General features: G+C 62.1%; 3 protein-coding genes across 11 annotated transcripts; 2 read left to right on the top strand and 1 right to left on the bottom strand.

Annotated features, from left to right (window-relative positions):
• Nucleotides 1-896: 896 nt before the first annotated feature.
• TMEM203 (transmembrane protein 203) lies at nucleotides 897-2456 on the bottom strand. Its single transcript, XM_059073381.2, has one exon. It carries the CDS (start codon nucleotides 2214-2216, stop codon nucleotides 1806-1808), a length of 411 nt encoding a protein of 136 aa, XP_058929364.1. The 5' UTR covers nucleotides 2217-2456; the 3' UTR covers nucleotides 897-1805.
• NDOR1 (NADPH dependent diflavin oxidoreductase 1) lies at nucleotides 2447-10587 on the top strand. 9 transcript variants are annotated; one of them, XM_067040222.1, is made up of 15 exons: nucleotides 2514-2724; nucleotides 3062-3139; nucleotides 5495-6145; nucleotides 6584-6791; nucleotides 7811-7909; nucleotides 7989-8090; nucleotides 8169-8378; nucleotides 8584-8705; nucleotides 8824-9044; nucleotides 9126-9233; nucleotides 9399-9513; nucleotides 9640-9777; nucleotides 9854-9990; nucleotides 10059-10153; nucleotides 10238-10587. In XM_067040222.1, the coding sequence occupies exons 4-15, from the start codon at nucleotides 6748-6750 to the stop codon at nucleotides 10380-10382; spliced, it is 1536 nt and encodes a 511-aa protein (XP_066896323.1). In that variant the 5' UTR covers nucleotides 2514-2724; nucleotides 3062-3139; nucleotides 5495-6145; nucleotides 6584-6747; the 3' UTR covers nucleotides 10383-10587. The 9 variants fall into 9 exon arrangements, with proteins under 9 accessions (XP_066896320.1, XP_066896318.1, XP_058929334.1 ...); XM_067040224.1 differs by having other exon boundaries at nucleotides 9640-9786; nucleotides 9872-9990; XM_067040219.1 differs by lacking the exon at nucleotides 5495-6145 and having other exon boundaries at nucleotides 2447-2724; nucleotides 6694-6791; nucleotides 9872-9990.
• Nucleotides 10588-10946: 359 nt separating this feature from the next.
• LOC131761997 (RING finger protein 224) lies at nucleotides 10947-12994 on the top strand. Its single transcript, XM_059073379.2, has one exon. It carries the CDS (start codon nucleotides 11524-11526, stop codon nucleotides 12103-12105), a length of 582 nt encoding a protein of 193 aa, XP_058929362.1. The 5' UTR covers nucleotides 10947-11523; the 3' UTR covers nucleotides 12106-12994.
• Nucleotides 12995-13030: the final 36 nt, after the last annotated feature.

Here is a 13030-nt window from a genome sequence, read left to right as displayed (position 1 = left end):
CAGGGGAGCAACAAAACACACAAACTAAGAATAACATGAAAAGGAAACCCGCTCCCAACAGTCAGCTTGTATCTGGCTTTGACAGAAGTTATGCCAATCCTGGGTAGGAGACATTTTTGTAGCTGTGGCACAAACTACACCAGCCTCCAACTCAAGCATATCAATGGTTCAGGCCATGCAGCATCCATCCCAGGACAGGAGTTATGAAGCTGCTTCACTAGAACAAGAGTCCAAAGACATGTTCTGTAAAGGGCCATACAGTAAATATTTTAGCCCAGTGGTTCTTAACAGGGAGTTCTGTCGTCCAGGAGACTTGGCAATGTCTGGAGACACTTGTGGTTGTCACAAGTGAGGGGTGCTATTGGCATCTAGTGAGTGGAGGCCAGGGATGCCGCTAAACACTCTACAATGCTCAGAACGGCTTCTCCCTCTGCACACACAGCAATGATCCGACCCAAAAGGCCAACTGTGCCAAGACTGAGAGACCCTGTACACTGCAGGCCACATTTGCTTTCTGTCACATTCTTCTTTGTTTTTACAACCCTTTGACAATGGAAAAGTTATTCTCAGCTGATAGGCAGCACAAAAACAGACCCCAGGCCACAGACTGCTGACCCCTGCTCTGCAGATCAGCAAGGCCCACAAAGACTCTGATGTCACACAATCTGCTTGGTGGGCCCTCAACACTGGTCCACCAGGGCTGTCTTTGCCCTGGCTCCCTAGGCAGAAAGCAGGGATTCTCCGAGGAAACTGGCCCCCATCCATCCAGCACACTCTAGCCAAGTTCCAGCACCCCCCCTTACAACGTCAGCTCTATAGCCAGCTACACCACACAGCAGGGAGTGTCTCAGCATTCATCTCATTTCACCCTCAAAAGGTCAGGCAACCACTGTGCATTTCAGCAAAACATTCTCTTATTTTATTTTTATCTCAGCAAATGTTCTCATTTGGCACCTGACTGGCATCAAACCAAAGCCCTTAGGCCAACAGGCGTGGCCTGAGACCATCTGCAAACTTCCCATGTGTAGGTTTCAATGGCTATGCACGTCAGAGCACCTGTTCCTCTCTCTGGTCCCTTAGGGCGGCCTAAAGGTCTCAGGTGCACTAACAGCGCCAGCCATGAGGTGGTGGAAAAGTCGTGACACTGCAATCTGCTGGGATAGGAAGACAAGCAGAGTGTTGAAAGCAAGTTCTCTACTCAGGCAACAGATATCCAGATAGGGTCCCGATCATGCTTATTCAACATACTCCTGTCTGCCTGGGCTGGAATGAAGAAAGAGCCATCCTCTCCAGTTGCACTGGGGAGGAGACACAAGCTGGTTTACACTTTTTAGAGCTCAAGCATCTAAGGAAGTCTTGTCTGGGGGGATGGGGCAGTAAGCACTCAGGTCAGCACTGCTGGCCAGGGGAGATCCCGAGTCCAGCTTTGCAGCCTTTGCCCAGTGGGTCCTTTCCCAGGATCCATGAAAATACTCAGTGCCCATCAGGACATTTTACTTATATGCAGTTTCCAACTGTCAGAGGAGTTCAGGACTGTCTGGCCTTCTCAGGATCCTTCTCAGGATCCTTCTCAGGATCTCAATTCAAGATTAGCGATTCAAAGCATGAAATAAGAGGGAATACATTTTAAGACTCAAGGCTGCTCTTTTTAGCCCTGCTGAGGGAACAATTTCAGACGTGACTGATAGAGAAAGCTGGGCACCCAGGAGGGCACAAGCTGGCTTTCAGAGCCAGATTTCCCCTCTGGTACGGCGGAAGCGGGACCTCAGCGTGGGGTCCAGCGTTCCAGCTTATCTTCTGCGAGCCTAGCTGACCCGGCAGGCACGGATCATGAGCAGCTGCAGGAGGATGAAGGCCGGAGACGCGATCAGGCCGAACCAGAGCTCCCGAGTGCGCTCCACCAGCTTCTGGCACAACAACATCTCGAAGACGAACTTCAGGCTAAGAACCGTGAGGACCCAGAAAAGGCGGAGCACGGCCAGCCGCTTCTCTCCATCCTGGAAGAGCCGCACGGAGACGATAGTGGTGAAGTAGGTGCTGAGCCCGTCAGCGGCGAAGAAGGGCACGAACACGTTCCACCAGGAGAGGCCGGGAGCCAGGCCGTCCACACGCAGGGCCAGCAGTACGGAGAACACCAACAGAGCCAACAGGTGCACGAAGATCTCGAAGGTGGCGAAGCCCAGCCACTGCACCAGCTCCCGGAGCGAGAAAAGCATCGCGCCGGTTGAGCGCGGGCCAGGGCCCGGCCGATGGTCCCACCCGCCAGGCTGCGCCGCCACTCCCCACGGGCCTCGCTGGCGCCTGCCGCCGTCGCCGCCGCGGCCAGCGAGAGGCAGAAAGCGGCCCCGCCTGCCCCGGCCCTCGGCCCCGGTACGCAGCCGGTCCCCCGGCCCCCGCGCGGGACCCAGCACTGGCTGCCAGCCGACGACCGCCTTGCTCGGACGCCATGCCCCGCTGGGCGCGGCCCAAGGGCGTCACTTCCGGCCGACGCCGGAAGTCGGAAGTCCGACCCGATCCCGGCCGCCAGGGCCAGCGGGAACTGTCTGCCGGTCCAGTTTCTGAATGCAGGGGACCCCGGGGCGCACCCCGATGCCGAACACGCGGCTTCTGGTGCTCTTCGGCAGCCAGACAGGCACAGCCCAAGATGTGTCGGAGAGGCTGAGCCGCGAGGCCCGGCGCAGGGAGCTCGGCTGCCGGGTGCAGGCCCTGGACTCCTACCCCGTGGTGAGGGCTCCCTGGGCCTCGGCGGGGAGACCCAGCAGGCTTGGGGTGCCGGCCCCCAGAGCCCTCGACCCTAGGGCGCCGCGTTTTATCTGAGAGCGGGCCCTTCCGTTACGGCAGATTTAGGGGCCGAGAAAGTTTGGGAACAGCGGCCACCTTAGCACTTGGAGGAGGGGGTGAGATAGGAGGGTGGAGCGTGAAAGAGAGAAGGCAGGCCAGCCGTTCGCGGGTCCTAAGTACATTTGCCCCATCTCTCTGAGTGAAGGAGACGGAGCCAGGCTGCTGGGAGGATGGCTGGTCATTACAGCCCGAGGCCTTACATGTGTGTCTTTTTGTTGAGGTGAATCTGATCAATGAGCCCCTGGTGGTATTTGTTTGTGCAACTACAGGCCAAGGAGAGCCCCCGGACAACATGAAGGTAAGGCTGACCTGAAGTGGCTTACTGTGCCTAGGAGCTCAGATCCCTGCCTTCGGCCCTCACCCCATTTTCATTGCCTGGAAAGTCTTGAGAAGCACAATAAATAGTTGCCCTACTATATCTGCTGCACGTTAGCCATGGATTTGGGAGGAGATCTTTAGGTGGAGCTGGGGGCTCTGGTTGTCCTCCTTAATAAACTCTTCACAGGCTACCACTTTAGCTTTTCATGTTTTTCCAGGACTATATATAGATCTGGTATGGGTCTTGTGTGTATTTCAAAACTGACCTTCAGGGAACATTCTTCGATTCTTTGACCATCTTTTGAGCACACACTGTATTCCAAGCATAATCTAGTGCTGGGAATCTAGCTATGAACCCAGTAGTCACATTTCTACCCTTTCGGAGCTCAAAATATAGCAAAAGCAAAAGAGTTGAATGGGTAGGTACAATGCCAGGAAGTGCATGCTTCCAGGGAAAGTACCAAATATTATGGGAGCATTAATAAGGGCTATCTAGCTCATTCTGGGAGTTCGGGGAGAGCTTTCTGGAAGAAAGGAGTATAGGCTAAGTCCTGAAGGATAAGTGGGGCTAGCCAGGCACCAGCAAAGAGGGAGCAGCCTCTGCCGAGGAGAAAAATAGCCCAGCCTCTGGGATGAGCAGAAAGCAGTTCAGGATGGTCGGGGTTGGAGAGGAGAAGGGGGCAGGCAGCCAGGTCAGATACCAAGAAGCCCAGCAGTCACAGGGAGGCAGATGGACTTGAAACAAAGGGCCATGGAACCCATGGGATGACGTGGTCACGTTCGTATTCTAGCAAAACTAGCACTTGTCTGCAGGGGGAACAGGCTCCAGGAGGGCAGGGACAAGGGGCGGGAGCACATGCAGCCAAGAGCCTGGTGGCTTGAGCCAGGATGGTGGCAGAGTAGAGGAAAGTGTACCCACTCCAAAGACGTTAAGGTAGAATTGATCAAATGTGTAATCATATCTCAAAGATGAGAAAGAAGGTGGAATCAAGACAGGAATTTGGGCTCAGGTAGTAGGATGGTTGGTGGTTCCAGGCACAGAAGCAAGAGAATAGGGAGGGTGAGGTGCCTGGACATCATCCAGGTGGAGACGCGCAGCTGGTCTGGAGCTCCGGTGAGGATCCTGGGTGGAGGTGGATGTCACAGTGACCAAAATGTGGAGGCGAGAGAAAGGGAGCACCTCCCTCCCCCCAGGGCAGCTGCCCTAAGCACGGAGGATGTGGAAGGTGGAGAAAAGCCTGTGAGGGGCAGGAAAGTGGCCCCAGCAGCAAGAGGAGGGAGCACACACCATCTCCAAGGTCAAGGGCAGAGAGTTGACTTTCCAGAGGATGGTCTCTGGCACTCAAAGCTGCAGGGAAATGACGTAGGATAAGGCCTGAGAGGCATTGCTGGGGGTTATCAGCAAAGGGACTGCTAGTGATCTCGAGGAGAGAAGCTTTGAAGAACGTCTGTACACTAAACAATTCAAAAAAGTTTATTGCTGTGAGTGGGGCTAAGGGATTAAAAAGAGGATACTCGTGAGATGGAGACACCCAGGCCTGTTTAAATGTCGATGGGGGAAAGGAGGCAGAAGGTTGAAGAACTGGGTTGGAGTGGGGATGCTGTGGGAGAGCCTACAGAGGAGCACGCACGGGAGAAGAGGCAAGTCTGGGAGACCAAAGGCAGGAGGATAGTGGATGCCAGAGAAGCAGGGTGGGGCGGGGAGGTGATGAAGACCTCGGTCAGGTCAGCTGGCAGAGGTACAGGCTTCACGTCGGAATCCAACAGCATGAAGGTGGTGACAGTCACACTGGGATGAGGGTGGATAAAGGAGGGCAGGGTGCCGGGATGGACACCCTACGGACGTGGTCAGGATGGGGCCCTCCCAACATGGCACGGACTGGAGGCTTCTTTGAGAGGCTCAGACCAGGGGCCCGGGGACCGGCTGCGCACTAAATAGGAAGACCCCAGCCTCTGTCACTGTCCTCTGAGGACGCTGGCCAGGTGTGCCCTCCCAGGCAGCCAGGGCCTTGCCCCACTGGTGACAGGCGCGATCTTGGGGTTTTCTATCAGCTTTTTTTTTTTAAATTTATTTGTTTGTTTGTTTGTTTTTTTGGCCGCATTGGGTCTCCGTTGCTGCGCGCGGGCTTTCTCTAGTTGCCGCGAGCGGGGGCTACTCTTCGTTGCGGTGGCTTCTCTTGTTGCGGAGCACGGGCTCTCGGCGCACGGGCTCAGTAGTTGTGGCTCGCGGGCTCTAGAGCGCAGGGTCAGTAGTTGTGGCGCACGGGCTTCATTGCTCCGCGGCACGTGGGATCTTCCCGGACCAGGGCTTGACCCGTGTCCCCTGCATTGACAGGCGGATTCTCAACCACTGCGCCACCAGGGAAGCCCCCTCTATCAGATTCTTAAGTACACATAGAGCAGAAAGAATGACCACGTGCTCAAGGAAAGACCCCCCCGTGAAGGACAGTGACCAAGAGAGGCACAGGCAGAACGCAGAGGAGCGGAGGCAGAGCAGCCAGGGCTCCACGCGCGACAAGGGAGAGCTTGGCACCCTCGGGACAGAAACGCAAAACCTGGGCAGAGTGACGGATGAGGAAACACTGCTTAAAATGATACCAGATCAGAAGATAACGTTGAAAAATTCTCCGAGAGACTATAACAAGATAGGAAACAAGAAAGATAATATCAGAATTCCGAGATTATTCCAGCAGCGTGGAAACGGGAAGAGTGGTGAGGGAATTCCCAAGGGAAGCAACAAGACTGAAGGACGGGTCTCCAGCCCGCGAGCCCACCATGTGCCCAGGAAGGGCCCGTGGGGTGTGGACAGGGCTCCCACTGACACACGTCTCATGGGGGTTTCAGCTCTTGGGCGCAGAGAGCGCCCAGGTGTCTGGCGGGGGACAGAGCAGGGCACAGAGGGACGCTGGCTTCTCAGCAGCGACCACCCGGTTGGACCAGCTCAGAGCAAAGCTTCGGACTCTTGGGGAGGACGACTTCATGTGAAGTGTGCCCTGTTGTCTACCAGTCAGTGTGGGGGCAGGCCAGGCGTTTTCAGACATGAGCCATGGGAGTTGCATCTTCCCTGGACCCTTTCTCAGGAAGTGCCCTGGGGGGCTCCACAGCCTGCCTGAGACAAGATCGAAGCAGGAATGAGCAGGGGGTCTCAGGAGGCAGAGCAGCCGTGGTCCCCAGAGGTGGCCCGTGCTGGAAAGTCTTGAGAGTCTAGGGAGCGGTCCAGGGCCGGTAGGCAGAATTGTGCCCCGACAGGCCCAGGACCCCTCCTCCCCAGGGGGGCCTCTGTTTGGCCAGGTGCACAGCAGAAGGGAGGTGGGCTGTGAGGCGAGGCCTGGAGTGTACCCAGAGGGCAGTGTCTCAGGGCTCAGGTCACCAGTGGCCAAAGGTGAAGGGGAGCTTTGTTTAAAGCACCTCTGTCGGCCTGCAGGGAGGCCAGGGCCGGGCGTGGAACGGGATGTGCTCCTGCACGGGCTGCCCAGCGGGTGACCCTGCGATCAGGGAAGGAGAGGGACTTGGGCTCGGTCTCTCCTGCTGTAGAACTTCTGGAGGTTCATCTTCCGGAGGAACCTGCCATCGACCTCCCTCTGTCAGATGGACTTTGCTGTCCTGGGCCTTGGGGACTCATCTTACGCCAAGTGAGTAAGGGCGGGCAGGCTGCTGGCCACAGGGACTGTCTTTGGGGTCAAGCACCAGGTGTCTTGGCAGAGGGCTGGGTGACCCAGCCCCCAGGGCTCCCACTTTGGGACGTGGCCCTGGCCATGCGTCCTCGTCCCACAGATACTCTCTGGCGGGCACTTCCTCCGTGGCCAGAGGCCCCAGGGCTCGGAGGGCAGGCAAGATCCGTGTAGGAAGTGGGCAGGGCAGCAAGGTGGGCACCTTCCAGGGCAGGAGGTGATGTTTGGAGCCAGACGTCCAAGGTCTGAGCCAGCGTCATCTGTCACCGTGTGACGTAGGGCAATAAAGGCCTACCTGGCTCTTCCCCCACTTTTATAAAAAGCCTTTCGTGAGACGTTTGGGCTTACAAGGAGCATACAGAATGGTGAGCTGCAAACAGGCGGCAGGCACAAAAGACCCCAGCCCCTGGGAGCCGCCCTGAAGCCAGCACTTCCCTGGACGTGGCCATGTGACTGCCTGCCTCTGCTTTTTTTTCTTTCAGCGTTCTCACAACGTAGCCATGTCCTAAGCAGAGAATGCTAGTGCTTTGCGTTATTTCTTGGGAAGTACAGAGGGCTTTCTGTTCAAGGGTATGCATGCCGTCAGGTTCCCAAAATATTAAAACCCGTAACTGTGCAGCACAGGCGCTGAGGGAGGGGTCGCTGGGTACAGACACCTCCGGGGCTGGGTGCAGCGTGAGGCCTGCAGTCATCCACGTGAGAAGGACAGAAAACGGGAGGCGTAGTTATCCTTGCCCACGGGGGCTTTTGGGGGTTTTGTTCAGTGCGCAACGTAGACATCTGTTCCTGCTGGCGGGCGCGCCCACAGGAGGGGTGAGAGACCCTTCCGTTGACAGCGGCCCCGCGAGGAGCTGCCCTTCAGGGAGCAGCGAAGTGACCCCAGGAAGACTTGGGACCCTCCACCCGGTGCAGCCAGCTGGGCCCTTCTCTCCTGCCCCCGCCTGGGGCCCGGGTCAGCGCCAGCCTCCATCTCTCCGTAGGTTCAACTTTGTGGCCAAGAAGCTGCACCGACGGCTGCTGCAGCTCGGGGGCAGCGCCCTCCTGCCCGTGTGCCTGGCTGATGACCAGCACGATCTGGGGTGAGTGGGGGCGGACCACCCTCCCGCAGGCCCAGCTGGGAGCGGGGTCCCCAGACCAGCGCTCACGTGCTCTCTGCAGGCCCGACGCCACCGTCGACCCCTGGCTGCACGACCTGTGGGAGAAGGTGCTGGGGCCGCACCCCTTGCCCCTTGACCTCGGCCTGACCCCGCCCAGTGTCCGGTAAGTGCGGCCTTGGGGCGGCGCCTGCAGGCTCGGCCAGGCTGGCCAGTGCTCCGACAGTGTCTTCCCCCTTCACAGCTGGCCCTCCAAGTTCACCCTGAAGTTCCTCCAGGAGGTCCCCAGCGCGTGCTCTGAGGAGCTGTGTGTGGCCGGGACAGACCCTCAGAGACCCCCTTCGGAGCTACAGCCCTTCCTGGCACCCATGGTCACCAATCAGAGGGTCACCGGCCCCTCACACTTCCAGGACGTTCGGCTGATCGAGTTCGACATCACGGGCTCTGGGCTCAGGTGAGGGTTGGTCCTGGGGACCCGTGGAGGGTGCAGCCGCAGCAGGGGGGACCGAGGTCTGGGGTTCAGCAGGCCCTCTTCCAAAGCGGGCACTCAGCGGGGCAGAGAAGAGAGATGGCGGCCAGGGAGGGGGGACCAAGGACCCCCACCAGCCCTCCCTGGCCGCTTGCTTGCTTCCTCGGAGAGCCCTGGGTGTCCCCCACAGCTTCGTGGCCGGCGACGTGGTGCTGATCCAGCCCGAGAACACGGCCAGCCACGTCCAGCAGTTCTGCCAGGCGCTGGGCCTGGACCCTCACCAGCACTTCACGCTGCAGCCCCGGGAGCCAGGTGAGCCCAGCCGCCGCTGCTGCCACCCATGCGCTGTGCCCTCTTCTGTGTCCCCAGCCCCCGGGCTGCCCCCACCCCGCGTCCCCAGCCCCCCACAGCCCCCCGTTCCCCACTGCAGGTGTCCCCTGCCCCGCGCGGCTGCCCCAGCCCTGCTCCGTTCAGCGCCTCGTGTCCCAGTACCTGGACATCGCCAGCGTCCCCCGCCGCTCCTTCTTTGAGCTCTTGGCCTGCCTCTCCTGCCATGAGCTCGAGCGGGAGAAGCTGCTGGAGTTCAGCTCGGCCCAGGGCCAGGAGGAGCTGTGCGAGTACTGCACCCGGCCCCGCAGGACGGTCCTGGAGGTGCGGGCAGGGGCGGGCGGGCGGGCGGGTGGGCGGGCGTGGCCGCTCCAGCCGCAGCCCTCCTGAGGCTGTCTCCGCCAGGTGCTGTGCGACTTCCCACACACGGCTGGCGCCATCCCCCCGGACTACCTGTTGGACCTTATCCCCCTGATCCGGCCGCGGGCCTTCTCCATTGCCTCTTCTCTGCTGGTGAGGGGCTGGCCTCGGGGCAGCCAGGGCCGGGGCCACCAGGGTGGACAGCGGGGCCCTGTTGAGGGCTTTGGGCCCCCCCAACCCTCACCGGCCACTGGGACCAGCCGGGTGAAGTGGCTGGAGCCTGAAGCAGGGCAGGGTACCCACTGTCCCCTCCCCCAGGCCCACCCCTCGAGGCTGCAGATTCTCGTGGCAGTAGTGCGGTACCAGACACGCCTCAAGGAGCCCCGCCGGGGCCTCTGCTCCAACTGGCTGGCGTCTCTGGACCCTGGGCAAGGTGACCCTGGCTCTCTGGGGTGGGGGGCTGTGCGCAGGGCCCCGTTCCCCCGCGTGCACCACGGCCAGTCCTGGGCTAGGGCCCTGGGCCTCCGAGCTTCTTCACGCCGCCTCCCTCCCGCGATAGGACCTGTTCGGGTGCCCCTGTGGGTGCGGTCCGGGGGCCTGACGTTCCCAAAGGCACCAGACACGCCTGTGATCATGGTGGGGCCGGGCACTGGCGTGGCCCCCTTCCGAGCAGCCATCCAGGAGCGAGTGGCCCAGGGTGAGACCGGTGAGCACAGAGTCTCGGGCGGGGTGGCGGCCGGGCTGAACCTCGAGGGCCCAAGTCCTGGCTCAAGGCCCCCACGCTTCCCCAGAAAACGTCTTGTTCTTCGGCTGCCGCCAGCGGGGCCAAGACTTCTACTGGGAGGCCGAGTGGAAGGAGCTGCAGACACGGGGCTGCCTGACTCTCGTCACGGCCTTCTCCCGGGAGCAGGTGGGTGTGGGGGGGGGCGGGGAGGGAGGCCGTGGGGCACAGACTCACCCCGTGCCCCCGCCCTGCAGGAGCAGAAGGTGTACGTGCAGCACCGGCTCCGGGAGCTCGGGCCGCTGGTGTGGGGCCTGCTGGATCTCCGGGGCGCTCACTTCTACCTGGCGGGGTGAGCCCGGGCGCAGGTCGTGCCGGGGGACCAGTCCGCTGGGAACTCTGACGGTGCTGAGCCCTGGCCTGCCTCTCCCTCCAGCAACGCCAAGTACATGCCAGCTGATGTGTTGGACGCCCTGACGTCCATCTTCCAGGAGGAGGGCGGGCTCTCCGGCCCCGCCGCAGCCGCCTACCTCGCCAGGCTCCAGCGGACCCTGCGTTTCCAGACTGAGACGTGGGCCTGAGGAGCCGTCCCGCCGTTGGCTGCGGCCAATCTGACCCCGCTGCTCTCTGGAGGCCATTGTTACCTCTCTCCCTGTCCAGTCCCAGCTGGGAGGACAGTCAGCTCTCCTTCCGGCACAGACCCCGAAACAGCGGGAGGAGACCCCCAGGCAGCCTACACCTTACAGCCTGAGCAATAAAGGATGGGCTTTGAGCGGCCGCCTCTTACCTGCTCTTCCTTGTGCCATCGTGCTTCTCGGGTGGTGGCTGGGCCCACAGCCCCCCGCCCGGCTGGTGATGGACTAGCCCGCCTTGCTGGGCGCGAGGGCACTGTTGCTCAGCCCCACACCTCGGTGCCCGACTCTCACACGGTGGGTGCCAGCTGTTTTGCCCACCTGTACAAGCTCTGCCCTGGCCCTGACGGCCCAGTAGGGGGAGGCCTGGAGAGGCACCCAGCAAGGCTGGCATTGACCATCCCCTCCCAGCCCAGGGCAGAGCAGCCCAGGCCCTGAGAGGGAGGGGGCGCGGCCTCGGGGCGGGAGGGGAGGGGCGTGGCCCAGGCTGGCGGGGGAGGGGTGAGGGACGTGTGTGCGTGGTGTCCCCGCCCCGGGAGTGGAATTCCTGCTGGAGGAGTTAGGCTGGCCTGCCCACAGCGCCACCGCCTAGAGTACAGCTGGCTGACACAGGGATCGCTGCGGCTGGGCCTGGCAGACCCTCTTGGGGACGGGACTGCACGCTGGGCCCAGGAGCCCCCCGGAGCTGGCACGGCTATTGGGGCCCGAGTGAAGTTTACTCTGAGCGGGGCCTGAAGCCAGGAGGAGGTGGCAGTTGCTGCAAGGTCAGTGCCAGGTCGTGCCCCAGCCCCGGAGGGCCACACTGACCTTCACAGCCCCAGCCTCCCCCGTCGCCACCCTGGGGTCCCCACCCACCCATCCCGACCCCTGCCCTGGAGGCACCGCCCCTGAACTGTGCCCTGGGGCCCGCACTCATGGCCCTGCTGACCTCAGCTCTGGGCTCACCAGTCTGCCTTTGGCCTCCCTGGGCCCCGGGCGCCTGGAACCGCTGCGCCAAGTGCTGGTAGATGATGGGTCGGACGGCAGGGCCCTTGGGAGCCCTCAGGGTGCCAGGACTCCAGACGGTGAACCCCTGCTGGGGGCCGCAGCCATGGCCCGCCCCTGGGCCAGGCCCACAGAGGACAAGGAGGAGGAGGAGGAGGAGTGCCCCATCTGCACAGAGCCCTACGGGCCCGGGGAGCACCGCCTCGCCCTGCTGAACTGCGGCCACGGCCTGTGCGCGGGCTGCCTGCACCGGCTGCTGGGTGCAGCCCCCAGTGCTGACCTGGGCCGGGTGTGCTGCCCGCTGTGTCGCCAGAAAACACCCACGCTCGAGTGGGCGATCTGCCGGCTGCAGGAGGAGCTGCTACAGGCCGATGGGCCCCAGCGCCCTGCGCCCGCTGCCCTCCCCATGCCCCCCCGCCGGGGCCCCGGGCCCTGGGCCTCCCTAGAGCACCGCTACCAGCTGCGCTTCTTGCCGGGGCCTGTGGGCAGCCGAGGCTGCCTGCCCTTCCTGCCCTGCCCACCCTGCCTGGGCACCCGGCTCTGGGCCCTGCGGGAACGGGGGTCCTGCGCCCGCCGCCTGGCGCTGCTGGGCCTGCTGGCCCTCGAGCTGCTGGGGCTGCTGCTGATCTTCGCTCCGCTCGTGCTGCTGGGGCTGCTCTTCGTGCTGCTGGACAGTTCCCGCCGCTAAGCAGAGCCTGTCACGTCTGCCACCAGCACAGCCTGGGCCTGGGACAGCCATGGCCGCCAGCGGACAGGAGGCCCAGACTGGCCCGAGCCTTGGTGCCATGGGGCCTTGGGAGCACCTTGCCCTGAGGCCCAATGACCAGGCTGAAGGAGCCAAGGTTGACCGGGGCACTAGCCTTCAACCAAGACCCAGCACCCGGGCAGGGCCACCCAGGAGCCTGTGTTTAGCATCTGACCCAGCCGGAGACTGCAGACTGCCCTGCTGCCCAGACGTGAGCCACTGGTGCCCAGGACAGCACTGGAGGAGGTCTGTGACCAGGGCCCGAAGTGCCCCTTGACGGACAGGCCCCGCGCTGCTGCCGGGCTGTCTTCACCCTCCCGCCTGGCATACCTGCAGGAGGGGGACGGGCCGGGTGCAATGGACACGAAAGTGAACAGAGGCCTGGCAGGGAGTCGAGTCCTTGGAGTGGGCCGAGCGCTGGGCCGGGGCTGCAGGCCACCCACTTGCCCACGTTCCAGATAAGGCCCAGCGTGTGTTCCCTGAAGGTCAGGGTAGCCGAGGGGAGGGCCCCTGCCGCACAGGCCCAGCCCACAAAGGGCCTGCTCACCTGGCCAGTCAGGGTCCGAGTGGTGGCCCTGAGCGGCCGGAGGGTCAGCACATGCCCCTCAGCTTCAAGGGACGTGGGCCCAGCCAGGTCCTGGAGACACAGAGCACCAAGCGGGGCCCCAGTTCCGCCCCCGCCTCCTCTGCGACCTCCCTTCATGGAGCCGGGGCCTTTATCTGAAGGACAGGCGCCGTCACGGCACCGCCTCCTAGGCTCGTCGCGGACGTGCTGAGCCTTGTGCCCGGCGCGCGAGCTGGCTCTCGGTAATAAACGGTAGCTGCTGCTGACCGTTGTTGCTACGTCGCTGTCATCTTTACCCTGCCT

The sequence above is a fragment of the Kogia breviceps genome, chromosome 8, assembly GCF_026419965.1.
Source record: "Kogia breviceps isolate mKogBre1 chromosome 8, mKogBre1 haplotype 1, whole genome shotgun sequence".
NCBI classification, from domain to species: domain Eukaryota; kingdom Metazoa; phylum Chordata; class Mammalia; order Artiodactyla; family Physeteridae; genus Kogia; species Kogia breviceps.
The sequence above is the reverse complement of the archived record's forward strand: the minus strand, read 5'-3'. Positions and strand labels throughout refer to the sequence as shown.

What these genes read in the sequence shown, in the direction of transcription:
- TMEM203 (XM_059073381.2), bottom strand. Translation starts at nt 2,216, where the DNA reads ATGCTTTTCTCGCTCCGGGAGCTGGTGCAGTGGCTGGGCTTCGCCACC.
- LOC131761997 (XM_059073379.2), top strand. Translation starts at nt 11,524, where the DNA reads ATGGCCCGCCCCTGGGCCAGGCCCACAGAGGACAAGGAGGAGGAGGAG.
- NDOR1 (XM_067040217.1), top strand. Translation starts at nt 2,563, where the DNA reads ATGCAGGGGACCCCGGGGCGCACCCCGATGCCGAACACGCGGCTTCTG. An exon ending in ATCACGGGCTCTGGGCTCAG is followed by an intron (nt 8,379 to 8,583) that starts GTGAGGGTTGGT and finishes TGTCCCCCACAG; the next exon opens with CTTCGTGGCCGGCGACGTGG. An exon ending in CGGCCTTCTCCCGGGAGCAG is followed by an intron (nt 9,991 to 10,058) that starts GTGGGTGTGGGG and finishes CCCGCCCTGCAG; the next exon opens with GAGCAGAAGGTGTACGTGCA.